At 41.7% G+C, this 13,597-nt stretch overlaps 1 protein-coding gene across 1 annotated transcript in view; it reads right to left on the bottom strand.

The window, feature by feature from the left end:
• Positions 1 to 13,597, bottom strand: part of LOC126278873 (dynein axonemal heavy chain 2) — a 914,655-nt gene that overhangs the window by 272,820 nt on the left and 628,238 nt on the right. The window contains 3 exon segments of the mRNA XM_049979148.1: positions 5,123 to 5,268; positions 7,464 to 7,502; positions 12,569 to 12,856. Coding sequence (XP_049835105.1) covers positions 5,123 to 5,268; positions 7,464 to 7,502; positions 12,569 to 12,856 — 473 coding nt within the window.

Below are 13,597 nucleotides of genomic sequence, written 5' to 3'. Positions count from 1 at the left end.
ATACCAGGCATGCACGGTGGATACAAGCAGAAACAGACACATGCCTGAAGTGACAATTTTGCAACATGAAGTCACCCTAGCAATTAATTCTACTCACAATTGGAAAGCCCCTGGAAAAGATAAAATAGCAAATTTCTGGGTAAAGAAGTTCACCTCAACACATTCACATCTAACTAAATTATTTAACATATTAAAAACAAAGATTCCAAGACTTACCAAGCGGGAAAACGCTGGCAGACAAGCACAAGAACAAAACACACACACAGAATTACTAGCTTTCGCAACCGATGGTTGCTTCTTCAGGAAGGAGAGAGAAAGACGAAAGGATGTGGGTTTTAAGGGAGAGGGTAAGGAGTCATTCCAATCCCGGGAGCGGGAAAACTTCCCTTAGGGGTAAAAAAAGGACAGGTGTGACTCATGCACACACACACACACGCACACATATCCATCCGCACATACACAGACACAAGCAGACATATTTAGGCAAAGAGTAAGGGCAGAGATGTCAGTCGAGGCGGAAGTACAGAGGCAAAGAAGTTGTTGAAAGACAGGTGAGGTATGAGCGACGGCAACTTGAAATTAGCGGAGGTTGAGGCCTGGCGGATATCGAGAACAGAGGATATACTGAAGGGCGAGTTCCCATGTCCGGAGTTCGGATAGGTTGGTGTTGGTTGGAAGTATCCAGATAACTCGGACGGTGTAACACTGTGCCAAGATGTGCTGGCTGTGCACCAAGGCATGTTTAGCCACAGGGTGATCCTCATTACCAACAAACACTGTCTGCCTGTGTCCATTCATGAGAATGGACAGTTTGTTGCTGGTCATTCCCACATAGAAAGCGTCACAGTGCAGGCAGGTCAGTTGGTAAATCACGTGGGTGCTTTCACACGTGGCTCTCCCTTTGATCGTGTACACCTTCCGGGTTACAGGACTGGAGTAGGTGGTGGTGGGAGGGTGCATAGGACAGGTTTTACACCGGGGGCGGTTGCAAGGGTAGGAGCCAGAGGGTAGGGAAGGTGGTTTGGGGATTTCATAGGGATGAACCAAGAGGTTACGAAGGTTAGGTGGACGGCGGAAAGACGCTCTTGGTGAAGTGGGGAGGATTTCATGAAGGATGGATCTCATTTCGGGGCAGGATTTTATGAAGTCGTATCCCTGCTGGAGAGCCACATTCAAGGTCTGATCCAGTCCCGGGACGTGTTCTGTCACAAGTGGGGCACTTCTGGGGTTCTTCTGTGAGAGGTTCTGGGTTTGAGGGCATGAGGAAGTGGCTCTGGTTATCTGCTTCTGTACCAGGTTGGGAGGGTATTTGTGGGATGCGAAGGCTGTTTTCAAGTTGTTGGTGTAATGGTCGAGGGATTCAGGACTGGAGCAGATTCATTTGCCACGAAGGCCTAGGCTGTAGGGAAGGGACCGTTTGATATGGAATGGGTAGCAGCTGTCATAATGGACGTAATGTTGCTTGTTGGTCGGTTTGATGTGGACGGATGTGTGAAGCTGGCCATTGGACAGATGGAGGTCAACGTCTAGGAAAGTGGCATGGGATTTGGAGTAGGACCAGGTGAATCTGATGGAATCAAAGGAGTTGAGGTTGGAGAGGAAATTCTGCAGTTGTTCTTCACTGTGAGTCCAGATCATGAAGATGTCATCAATAAATCTGTACCAAACTTTGAGTTGGCAGGCTTGGGTAAACAAGAAGGCTTCCTCTAAGCGACCCATAAATAGGTTGGCATACGAGGGGGCCATCCTGGTACCCATGGCTGTTCCCTTTAATTGTTGGTATGTCTGGCCTTCAAAAGTGAAGAAGTTGTGGGTCAGGATGAAGCTGGCTGTGTTTGTGTGTTTTGTTCTTGTGCCTGTCTGCCGGCATTTTCCTGCTTGGTATGTCTTGGAATCTTTGTTTTTAATATATTTTTCCCATGTGGAAGTTTCTTTCTATTTTATTTAAATTATTTAACAGTTACATTGCAGACCCATACACATTCCCTGATACACTTACACTTGGAATAATGACCTGAAACCTAAAGATCAAGCAGACACAGCAAACCCAGCTAAATATCGCCCCATAGCATGCCTACCAACAATATACAAGATATTAACTTCAGTCATTACACAGAAATTAATGACACATACAACACAGAACAAAATTATAAATGAAGAGCTAAAAGGCTGTTGCAAAGGAGCACGGGGATGTAAAGAGCAACTGATAATAGATGCAGAGGTGACATATCAAGCTAAAACTAAACAAAGGTCACTACACTATGCATACATTGATTACCAAAAAGGTTTTGATAGTGTACCTGGTTACTACAAATATTGGAAATATACAAAGTAGATCCTAAATTGATACAGTTACTAAACGAAGTAATGAAAAATTGGAAAACCACACTTAATATCCAAACAAATTCAAATAATATCACATCACAGCCAATACAGATTAAGCGTGGAATATACCTAGGAGACTCATTAAGTCCTTTCTGGTTCTGCCTTGCTCTGAACCCACTATCCAAAATGCTAAATAATACAAATTATGGATACAATATTACTGGAACATACCAACACAAAATCACACATTTGCTATACATGGATGATCTAAAACTACTGGCAGCAACAAATCAACAATTCAACCAATTACTAAAGATAACAGAAGTATTCAGCAATGAAATAAATATGGCTTTTGGAACAGACAAATGTAAGAAAAATAGCATAGTCAAGGGAAAACACACTAAACAAGAAGATTACATATTGGATAACCACAGCGACTGCATAGAAGCGATGGAAAAAACAGATACCTATAAATATCTAGGATACAGACAAAAATAGGAATACATAATACAAATATTAAAGAAGAACTAAAAGAAATATATAGACAAAGACTAACAAAAATACTGAAAACAGAATTGACAGCAAGAAACAGAACAAAAGCTATAAATACTTATGTTATACCAATATTTACCTACTCATTTGGAGTAGTGAAATGGAGTAACACAGACCTAGAAGCACTCAATACACTTACACGATCACAATGCCACAAATATAGAATACATCACATACATTCAGCAACAGAAAGATTCACATTAAGCAGAAAGGAAGGAGGAAGGGGATTTATCGACACAAAAAACCTACATTATGGACAGGTAGACAATTTAAGAAAATTCTTTCTAGAACAAGCAGAAACTAGCAAAATACACAAAGCAACCACTCATATAAATACATTGGCTACACCACTGCAATTTCATAACCACTTCTACAACCCTTTAGATCACATAACATCAACAGATATGAAGAAAGTAAATTGGAAAAAGAAAACACTACATGGCAAGCACCCGCATCATCTAACACAGCCACACATCGATCAAGACGCATCCAACACATGGCTAAGAAAAGGCAATATATACAGTGAGACAGAAGGATTCATGATTGCAACACAGGATCAAACAATAAACACCAGATATTACAGCAAGCATATGATTAAAGATCCCAATACCACAACAGATAAATGCAGACTTTTCAAACAACAAATAGAAGCAGTAGGTCACATCACAAGCGGATGTACAATACTAGCAAATACAGAATACCCCAGAAGACATGACAATGTAGCAAAACTAATACATCAACAACTTGCCATACAACATAAACTAATAAAACAACACGTTCCCACATACAAGTATGCACCACAAAATGTACTGGAGAATGATGAATACATATTATACTGGAACAGAACCATTATAACAGATAAAACAACACCACATAACAAACCTGACATCATACTCACCAATAAAAAGAAGAAATTAACACAACTAATCGAAATATCCATACCCAATACAACAAATATACAAAAGAAAACAGGAGAAAAAAATGAAAAATACATCCAACTGGCTGAGGAAGTCAAGGACATGTGGAATCAGGATAAAGTTGACATTATACCGATTATACTATCAACTCCAGAAGTCATACCACACAATATCCACCAGTACATCAACGCAATACAGCTACATCCAAACTTATATATACAACTACAGAAATCTGTAATTATCGATACTAGTTCAATTACCTGAAAGTTCCTAAATGCAATGTAACATATACCATACAGTTAAAAGGAAGACAAGCTTGATAAAGGTCCGCGTCAGCTTCCATTTTTAACCAGACATAACGTCTGAGACAGGAAAGAGAAATAATAATAATAGTTTACGTGACATGAGCTGACCGTTATGTCAACATCCTCAGTAACTTCTCTTACAGTAATCTAATGATTTTCCAAAACAATTTTTTCACAGCTTTGACATTATCATCTGCTGTTGATGTGCAGGGGCATCAGAGTGAGGTTCATCATTGGCATCTTCTTGGCCATCTTAGAAGAGCTTGTGCTACTTGTAAACATTTTATTTTTACTTAGAGCAGACTCGCCTTATGTTACTGTTAACATTGCAAGTGTTTTAGAGCACCTGATAGCAGTTTTCACACAAAATTTGATGTAAATTCTTTACTCTATTTTTTATAATAATCAAAAATCACCGAGCACAATAAAAAACGTCTAGCCTTTCTATCTGTCAAAAACAAACGAAGTATGCTGTACACTTGAAACTGTGAGCATATGTTCAGGACATGTGTACCAACATAACAATAAAAAAGATCAGTATTCGAATGTACGTTGCCAATGCAATTAGACAAGTCACCTTACTTTTTGAACAGCCCTCATATACAAACAGCAACACCACCACAGAGTAATAGTAAAAATCAAGCTGTGCACAGAAAACTGTCAAAATTAATTTAATTTTCATATAATAATTACCTTCAGGTCTAAAATGACAAATTCTTTGTTATATTACCTTCTCCTAGCCTTCATATACCCCCCCCCACCCCCCCCCCACCCACCCACCCACCCACCCACCACACACACACACACACACACACACACACACACACACACACACACACACACTTCTATGAGAAGCAAACTCCATACTGTGACTTGGCTTGTCACATATTATTTCTCCATTAGTAATATTAACTAAAGTTCCCTTTTGTAAATAATTTTTAAGTTATGTTTCATGAAATTAGATAATATTGACAGTTAGAAAAAATTAATTTTAATAACAACAGCTCAATTCATGAAACATACGAAATATATCCAGCAACAAGTTCCAAATAATTTGTTGGTGTGACATAATTGTGCCTCTTCATTTCAATCAGCATTTTTTTAGACCACTTGGAAACAGAATCATGGATTGTAGCAAATATCCTTGCTACAGCGTCTCTCAGTCTTTCCTACAATCAACATAAGACATAAGATAAGTATACAACATCAATACAATAAGAAAAGTTCTACAAGAATGTAAGCAATTTAGGAGTAACAGAGACTACTCACAGAATAGCACAAGCATTGAATTGTCTACAGATACACACAAAGGAGAATGTATGCACACACAAACAAACACACACACACACACACACACACACACACACACACATACACGCACACACTCCTGTGTCCCTATGCTGTGTGTTGAGCTTGCATAATATAGGGACACAGGTATTTGTGTGTGTGTTGCATGTCTATTTTTTTCTGTCTAACTGTGCTCTAGTTTGCTGAAAGGTTTCTTCTGAAAGATAGCAAGTTATCACTCTCTTTTGTGTGTGCCTGTTGAGTTATTTTTTTCTGTCTAACTGTACTCTAGTTTGGTGAAAGATGTCTTCTGAAAGATAGCAAGGTATCATTCTCTTTTGTGTGTGCCTGTTGAGAACTGAATGTTTCTTGAATTCAGTGAATGGTCTCCTTTACTCCTAAATTATATACAACATTAATATTATCACAAAAAATGCAGACTAGTTAGGTATCAAGTAAGTACACATACATAAAAAATAAAATCTATAAATCAGGGGAATAAAAATAAAAGAGCTATTTTCCTCAAATCAGTTACATGTATCATCATAGTCTCATTCTGAGATATGGACACACAATGTAATATGCTACCATGACAGTGAACCATTGGTGTATTTTTCTTTTTATGTTAAAAAACTGCAAGCAATATGGGACGCTTTCCAGTATATGAAGCATCTGACAGCTGATCCCTGTCACCTACCTCAACCTGTCATACACTTTTTTCCCAAACCAACTGACCTGCATTTCCATGTGTATTTATGCAATTCTTCCTGAAAATATTTTATACATGTTGAAGTGTGAGAGCAACTACACTGGTGGAGATTAATAATTTGATGCCATAGAATAAGACTCAAAATACAAATGTTTAGCATCCTAAATGAAATCTGAGATTTCTATGGTTAAGGGAAATGGTTCATTACTAAGATGAATGAAATATCAGGCTTTCGTTTTCAAAAACACCACAAAGTGTATATAAATCAAGTACTTAACTGAAGAACTTTGCATTTCCCTTCAGAGTTATACAAATTCTGAATTTGGTGAAAATATATGTATATTTTTTCATTAGGGGTTTTCAGTGTCATTGAGGAGATAATTTTACTTTTAGTAGTTGAATTATTTGTTCCATTTTTTTAAAATTAGTTCCAGAAGCCAATGGGGCAAAGGAAAAAAAAACTGTACACTTTTGTAAAAACTAAGATTTCTCTGATTTGACCAGTGTGATTGTTTCATGAGATTTAAGTGGGGCGTAGTACTATGATGCTCGACCTATCTTGTAAACTGCCTGCAGAGAACTATAATGACAAACCTGTCAGCGATGCAAAAGAACTCTGTTGTACCAATACCGCTGGAATTGGATGAAAATTTCCAAAGTGGTCTTCGAATGACATGGATCCATGACGAAACACGCACCTATTCCTTAATCTTTTCCATTTCCTCTCTGCAGTATGAGTTACAGACTGCTGTGCAGCAATGGTTTAACATTCTCTGCTTGTCTTCTTGCATTTTGCACCAGTTCTGTGGTCTTTCACCTTCCAAATATATTATACCTGCCTCTGTGAGAAACTTCACAGAGGTCCTGACATCTCTCATATCTTAAAAGAAGGGCTGCTTCTATATTTCTGTGGATGCTCTAATCAATATAAGTGTATCTTTACTGCCCCTATGACAATTAACCGCAAACTGTTAATGTACCTCAGATACCTACTGCTCAATATTCTGAAGTGTACTGTATCCATAAATGAAACCAGTAGAAAAGATTTAAGTTAAATTTGAGAGACAAGTTCAATTTTCATTACACAGAACTTACATTTGTAACATACGACACACTTCTCACATTTGCAGTTTTTTTCATCTTTAGTCACCTGTACCAAATATTAAGGAAACTTTGCTTTTTACAACGAGTAAAAAAGGTCTTCATACTTCTGTGTACTTATATGTTCTCACTGTTCCTGTTCTTGCAGTAGGTAACACGACTTGGGAATTTCTATTCAATACACAATTTACAAAGAACTCAAAACTGAGTTTCAAATTGATTGCATTTGATATGGAAATTAATATTACAAACTTTGCTTTGGCTCACCTGCTCTTCCAACATGTCCTTATCCATTTTCACTTGTTCCTGTAAAAAAGAAGATGAAGTTAATAATAAAATTCACACACACATATACACTCCTGGAAATTGAAATAAGAACACCGTGAATTCATTGTCCCAGGAAGGGGAAACTTTATTGACACATGCCTGGGGTCAGATACATCACATGATCACACTGACAGAACCACAGGCACATAGACACAGGCAACAGAGCATGCACAATGTCGGCACTAGTACAGTGTATATCCACCTTTCGCAGCAATGCAGGCTGCTATTCTCCCATGGAGACGATCGTAGAGATGCTGGATGTAGTCCTGTGGAACGGCTTGCCATGCCATTTCCACCTGGCGCCTCAGTTGGCCCAGCGTTCGTGCTAGACGTGCAGACCGCGTGAGACAACGCTTCATCCAGTCCCAAACATGCTCAATAGGGGACAGATCTGGAGATCTTGCTGGCCAGGATAGTTGACTTACACCTTCTAGAGCACGTTGGGTGGCACGGGATACATGCGGACGTGCATTGTCCTGTTGGAACAGCAAGTTCCCTTGCTGGTCTAGGGATGGTAGAACGATGGGTTCGATGACAGTTTGGATGTACCGTGCACTATTCAGTGTCCCCTCAACGATCACCAGAGGTGTACGGCCAGAGTAGGAGATCGCTCCCCACACCATGATGCCGGGTGTTGGCCCTGTGTGCCTCGGTCGTATGCAGTCCTGATTGTGGCGCTCACCTGCACGGTGCCAAACACGCATCCGACCATCATTGGCACCAAGGCAGAAGCGACTCTCATCGCTGAAGACGACACGTCTGCATTCGTCCCTCCATTTATGCCTGTCGCGACACCACTGGAGGCGGGCTGCACGATGTTGGGGCGTCAGCGGAAGACGGCCTAATGGTGTGCGGGACCGTAGCCCAGCTTCATGGAGACGGTTGCGAATGGTCCTCGCCGATACCCCGGGAGTAACAGTGTCCCTAATTTGCTGGGAAGTGGCGGTGCGGTCCCCTACGGCACTGCGTAGGGTCTTACGGTCTTGGCGTGCATCCGTGCGTCGCTGCGGTCCGGTCCCAGGTCGACGGGCACTTGCACCTTCCGCCGACCACTGGCGACAACATCGATGTACTGTGGAGACCTCACGCCCCACGTGTTGAGCAATTCGGTGGTACGTCCACCCGGCCTCCCGCATGCCCACTATATGCCCTCAATCAAAGTCCGTCAACTGCACATACGGTTCACGTCCACGCTGTCGCGGCATGCTACCAGTGTTAAAGACTGCGATGGAGCTCCGTATGCCATGACAAACTGGCTGACACTGACGGCGGCGGTGCACAAATGCTGCGCAGCTAGCGCCATTCGACGGCCAACACCGCGGTTCCTGGTGTGTCCGCTGTGCCGTGCGTGTGATCATTGCTTGTACAGCCCTCTCGCCGTGTCCGGAGCAAGTATGGTGGGTCTGCACACCGGTGTCAATGTGTTCTTTTTTCCATTTCCAGGAGTGTATATAAAATAGAAAGAAACATTCCACATGGGAAAAATGTATTAAAAACAAAGATTCCATGACTTACCAATTGGGAAAACGCTGGTAGATAGGTACAATAAAAAAACACACACAAACACACACACAAAAATTCGAGCTTTCGCAACCCACGGTTGCTTCGTCAGGAAAGAGGGAAGGAGAGGGAAAGATGAAAGGATGTGGGTTTTAAGGAAGAGGGTAAGGAGTCATTCCAATCCCGGGAGCGGAAAGACTTACCTTAGTGGGAAAAAAAGGACAGGTATACACTCGCACACACACACATATCCATCTGCACATACACAGACACAAGCAGACATTTGTAAAGGCAAAGAGTTTGGGCAGAGATGACAGTCGAGGCGGAAGTACAGAGGCAAAGAAATTAGTGGAGCTTGAGGCCTGGCGGATAACGAGAAGAGAAGACATGCTGAAGGGCAAGTTCCCATCTCCGGAGTTCTGACATGTTGGTGTTAGTGGGAAGTATCCAGATAACAAGGACGGTGTAACACTGTGCCAAGATGTGTAGGCCGTGTAACAAGGCATGTTGAGCCACAGGGTGATCCTCATTACCAACAAACACTGTCTGCCTGTGTCCATTCTTGAGAATGACAGTTTGTTGCTGGTCATTCCCACATAGAAAGCTTCACAGTGTAGGCAGGTCAGTTGGTAAATCACGTGGGTGCTTTCACATGTGGCTCTGCCTTTGATCATGTACACCTTCTGGGTTACACGACTGGAGTAGGTGGTGGTGGGAGGATGCATGGGACAGGTTTTACACCGGGGGTGGTTACAAGGGTAGGAGCCAAAAGGTACGGAAGGTGGTTCGGGGATTTCATAGGGATGAACTAAGAGGTTACGAAGGTTAGGTGGACGGCAGAAACACACTCTTGGTGGAGTGGGGAGGATTTAATGAAGAATGGATCTCATTTCAGGGCAGGATTTGAGGAAGTCATATACCTGCTAGAGAGCCACATTCAGAGTCTGATACAGTCCCGGAAAGTATCCTGTCACAAGTGGGGCACTTCTGGGGTTCTTCTGTGAGAGGTTCTGGGTTTGAGGGATGAGGAGGTGGCCCTGGTTATTTGTTTCTGTACCAGGTCGGGAGGGTAGGTGCGGGATGCGAAAGCTGTTTTCAGGTTGTTGGTGTAATGGTTCAGGGATTCCGGACTGGAGCAGATTCGTTTGCACAAAGACCTAGGCTGTAGGGAAGGGACTGTTTGATGTGGAATGGGTGGCAGCTGTCATAATGGAGGTACTGTTGCTTGTTGGCGGGTTTGATGTGGACGGACGTGTGAAACTGGGCATTGGACAGATGGAGGTCAACGTCAAGGAAAGTGGCATGGGATTTGGATTAGGACCAGGTGAATCTGATAGAACCAAAGGAGTTGAGGTTGGAGAGGAAATTCTGGAGTTCTTCTTCACTGTGAGCCCAGATCATGAAGATGTCATCAATAAATCTGTACCAAACTTTGGGTTGGCACGCCTGTGTAACCAAGAAGGCTTCCTCTAAGCGACCCATGAATAGTTTGGTGTACGAGGGGGGTCATCCTGGGACCCGTGGCTGTTCCATTTAATTGTTGGTATGTCTGGCCTTCAAAAGTGAAGAAGTTGTGGGTCAGGATAAAGCTGGCTAAGGTAATGAGGAAAGAGGTTTTAGGTAGGGTGGCAGGTGATCGGCGTGAAAGGAAGTGTTCCATCGCAGCGAGGCCCTTGACGTGCAGAATATTTGAGTATAAGGAAGTAGCATCAATGGTTACAAGGATGGTTTCCAGGGGTAACAGATTGGGTAAGGATTCCAGGCGTTCGAGAAAGATCTTTGATGAAGGATGGGAGACTGCATGTAATGGGTTGAAGGTGTTGATCTACGTAGGCAGAGATACGTTCTGTGGGGGCTTGGTAACCAGCTACAATGGGGCGGCTGGGATGATTGGGTTTGTGAATTTTAGGAAGAAGGTAGAAGGTAGGGGTGCGGGCTGTCGGTGGGGTCAGTAGGTTGATGGAGTCAGGTGAAAGGTATTGTAGGGGGCCTAAGGTTCTGAGGATTCCTTGAAGCTCTGCCTGGACATCAGAAATGGGATTACCTTGGCAAACTTTGTATGTGGTGCTGTCTGAAAGCTGACGCAGTCCCTCAGCCACATACTCCCGACAATCAAGTAACACGGTTGTGGAACCCTTGTCCGCTGGAAGAATGACGATGGATCGGTCAGTCTTCAGTTCACGGATAGCTTGAGCTTCAGCAGTGGTGATGTTGGGAGTAGGATTAAGGTTTCTTAAGAAGGATTGAGAGGCAAGGCTGGAAGTCAGAAATTCCTGGAAGGTTTGGAGAGGGTGATTTTGAGGAAGAGGAGGTGGGTCCCGCTGTGACAGAAGATGGAACTGTTCCAGGCAGGGTTCAATTTGGATAGTGTCTTGGGGAGTTGGATCATTAGGAGTAGGATTAGTATCATTTTTTCTTTCTGGCAAAGTGATATTTCCAGCAGATAGTATGAGTGTAGGACAGTAAATCTTTGACGAGGGCTGTTTGGTTGAATCTGGGAGTGGGGCTGAAGGTGAGGCCTTTGGAAAGGACAGAGGTTTCGGATTGGGAGAGAGGTTTGGAGGAAAGGTTAACTACTGAATTAGGGTGTTGTGGTTCCAGATTGTGTTGATTGGAATTTTGAGGTTTTGGAGGGAGTGGAGCTGGAAGTGGGAGATTGAGTAGATGGGAGAGACTGGGTTTGTGTGCAATGAGAGGAGGTTGAGGTTTGCTGGAAAGGTTGTAAAGAGTGAGTGAGTTGCCTTTCCGGAGGTGTGAAACCAGGAGATTGGATAGTTTCTTGAGGTGTAGGGTGACATGCTGTTCTAATTTGTGGTTGGCCTGTAGGAGGATGCTCTGAACAGCCGGTGTGGATGTGGGAGAGGAAAAATTGAGGACTTTTATTAAGGATAGGAGTTGACGGGTGTGTTCATTGGCTGAGTTGATGTGTAGGTGAAGGATTAGGTGGGTGAGGGCAATGGATCATTCCATCAGCCCCTATACCAGTTCCAATCTGAACAATCCAAATGTCTGCTTGTGTTTGTGTATGTGCAGGTGGATATGTGTGTGTGTGCGAGTCTATACCTGTCCTTTTTCCCTCTAAGGTAAGTCTTTCCGCTCCTTACCCTCTCCCTTAAAACCCACATCCTTTCGTCTTTCCCTCTCCTTCCCTCTTTCCTGAAGAAGCAACTGCTGGTTGTGAAAGCTTGAATTTTGTGTGTATGTTTGTGTTTGTTTGTGTGTCTATCAACCAGCCAGCGCTTTTGTTTGGTAAGTCACATCATCTTTGTTTTTAGATATGTTTTTCCCACGTGGAATGTTTATGAAAATAAATGATAATAATATCACAACATTATAAATCATAACCACTTGTTGGCACATAGTCTATTCAGTAACTTCTTAACAGTCAACACAGCATCCAAGTTATGTGTGTTTGCCTGTGTATTGAAATTTCACATCATAAAAATCACAGCGTGTATGGTGGATGGAACAAATAACAAATAAGGTAAAATTTATCCAATTTAAAGAATTAATTATCATAAAGGTATTGTTTTTGAGAATGTTACCTCTGAACCCATTGTTTTTATATTTTCCAAGAAGTTAACTGTTCCAAGATACTTGCTAGCGACTTCAAGCAGGGCTTCTTGAGGCCATTCCAAGAACCAATCAATGGTTGTACAGTTTATTAAAGCTGGATACTGACGCAGTCTGTTTCTGAATGCATCACCAATTGGACTGAGGCATAAAACAATATGTAAATTGGCACGAGTTCTCGCTATAAGATAATTATACATTGCTTCTGTTGTTGGAGAAACCCCTTCTTTTGCTGCTGTCGCCGAGAGCTTGTTTCGTATCTGTAACAAAAATCACACTTCAAATTACTGGTAAAAGCACAAACAAACAAAACAAAATAGTTAAGAAAAAATAGGTGTCAATATTTGTCAATGATACAAAGCATCAGGCAAAACACAGACTTCAATAAGTGCATTCTTGCCCTGGTACTCAAATCTGGCTTCGAGTTTCAATTTTTCTTCAGTTCCATTTTTATATCCCAGTTTACTGGAAGAGCAACTCTGTTACCAAAATTGTGCCAGTTCTTCAATAATAAACTCTTTCGGAATGCTCCCTCAAGGATAGCTAGTTTATTACAAATCCATTCTCATATTCACAAATGAGAATCATCACTTCAATAATTCTCCTTAAACAGAAAGACCTGACTAATTATTGGATATGACGAGATCAGTATTTGTCACAGTAACCTGCTGTGAGAGAAGGTGCATCGTGCAATAATCTCTCTAGTAAGTACCTTTATTTTTACTTCACATTTTCTTCTAGCTGTCCTGTTTTTTGGTTGACTTAGACTGTAAACATCGACTGAACACTGTTCAATCCTTTGAATGTTAAATTTCTTTAAATAAAACATCCTTCATAAATTGTCTCTGTTTTGTCTTTTGGATTTGCTACGGACACATAAAAGAACAACATGTAAAAAATTTTGCACTTTTTCAGCTAATTAGTGCATTTTCTGTAGCTGAAAACAATATTAATACTTATTATTGTTGTAAGTTAAGGAAAGCTATAATAGAAGAAAACAG

The sequence above is a fragment of the Schistocerca gregaria genome, chromosome 6 (assembly GCF_023897955.1).
Source record: "Schistocerca gregaria isolate iqSchGreg1 chromosome 6, iqSchGreg1.2, whole genome shotgun sequence".
NCBI classification, from domain to species: domain Eukaryota; kingdom Metazoa; phylum Arthropoda; class Insecta; order Orthoptera; family Acrididae; genus Schistocerca; species Schistocerca gregaria.
This window is presented reverse-complemented; position numbering and strand designations above follow the sequence as displayed.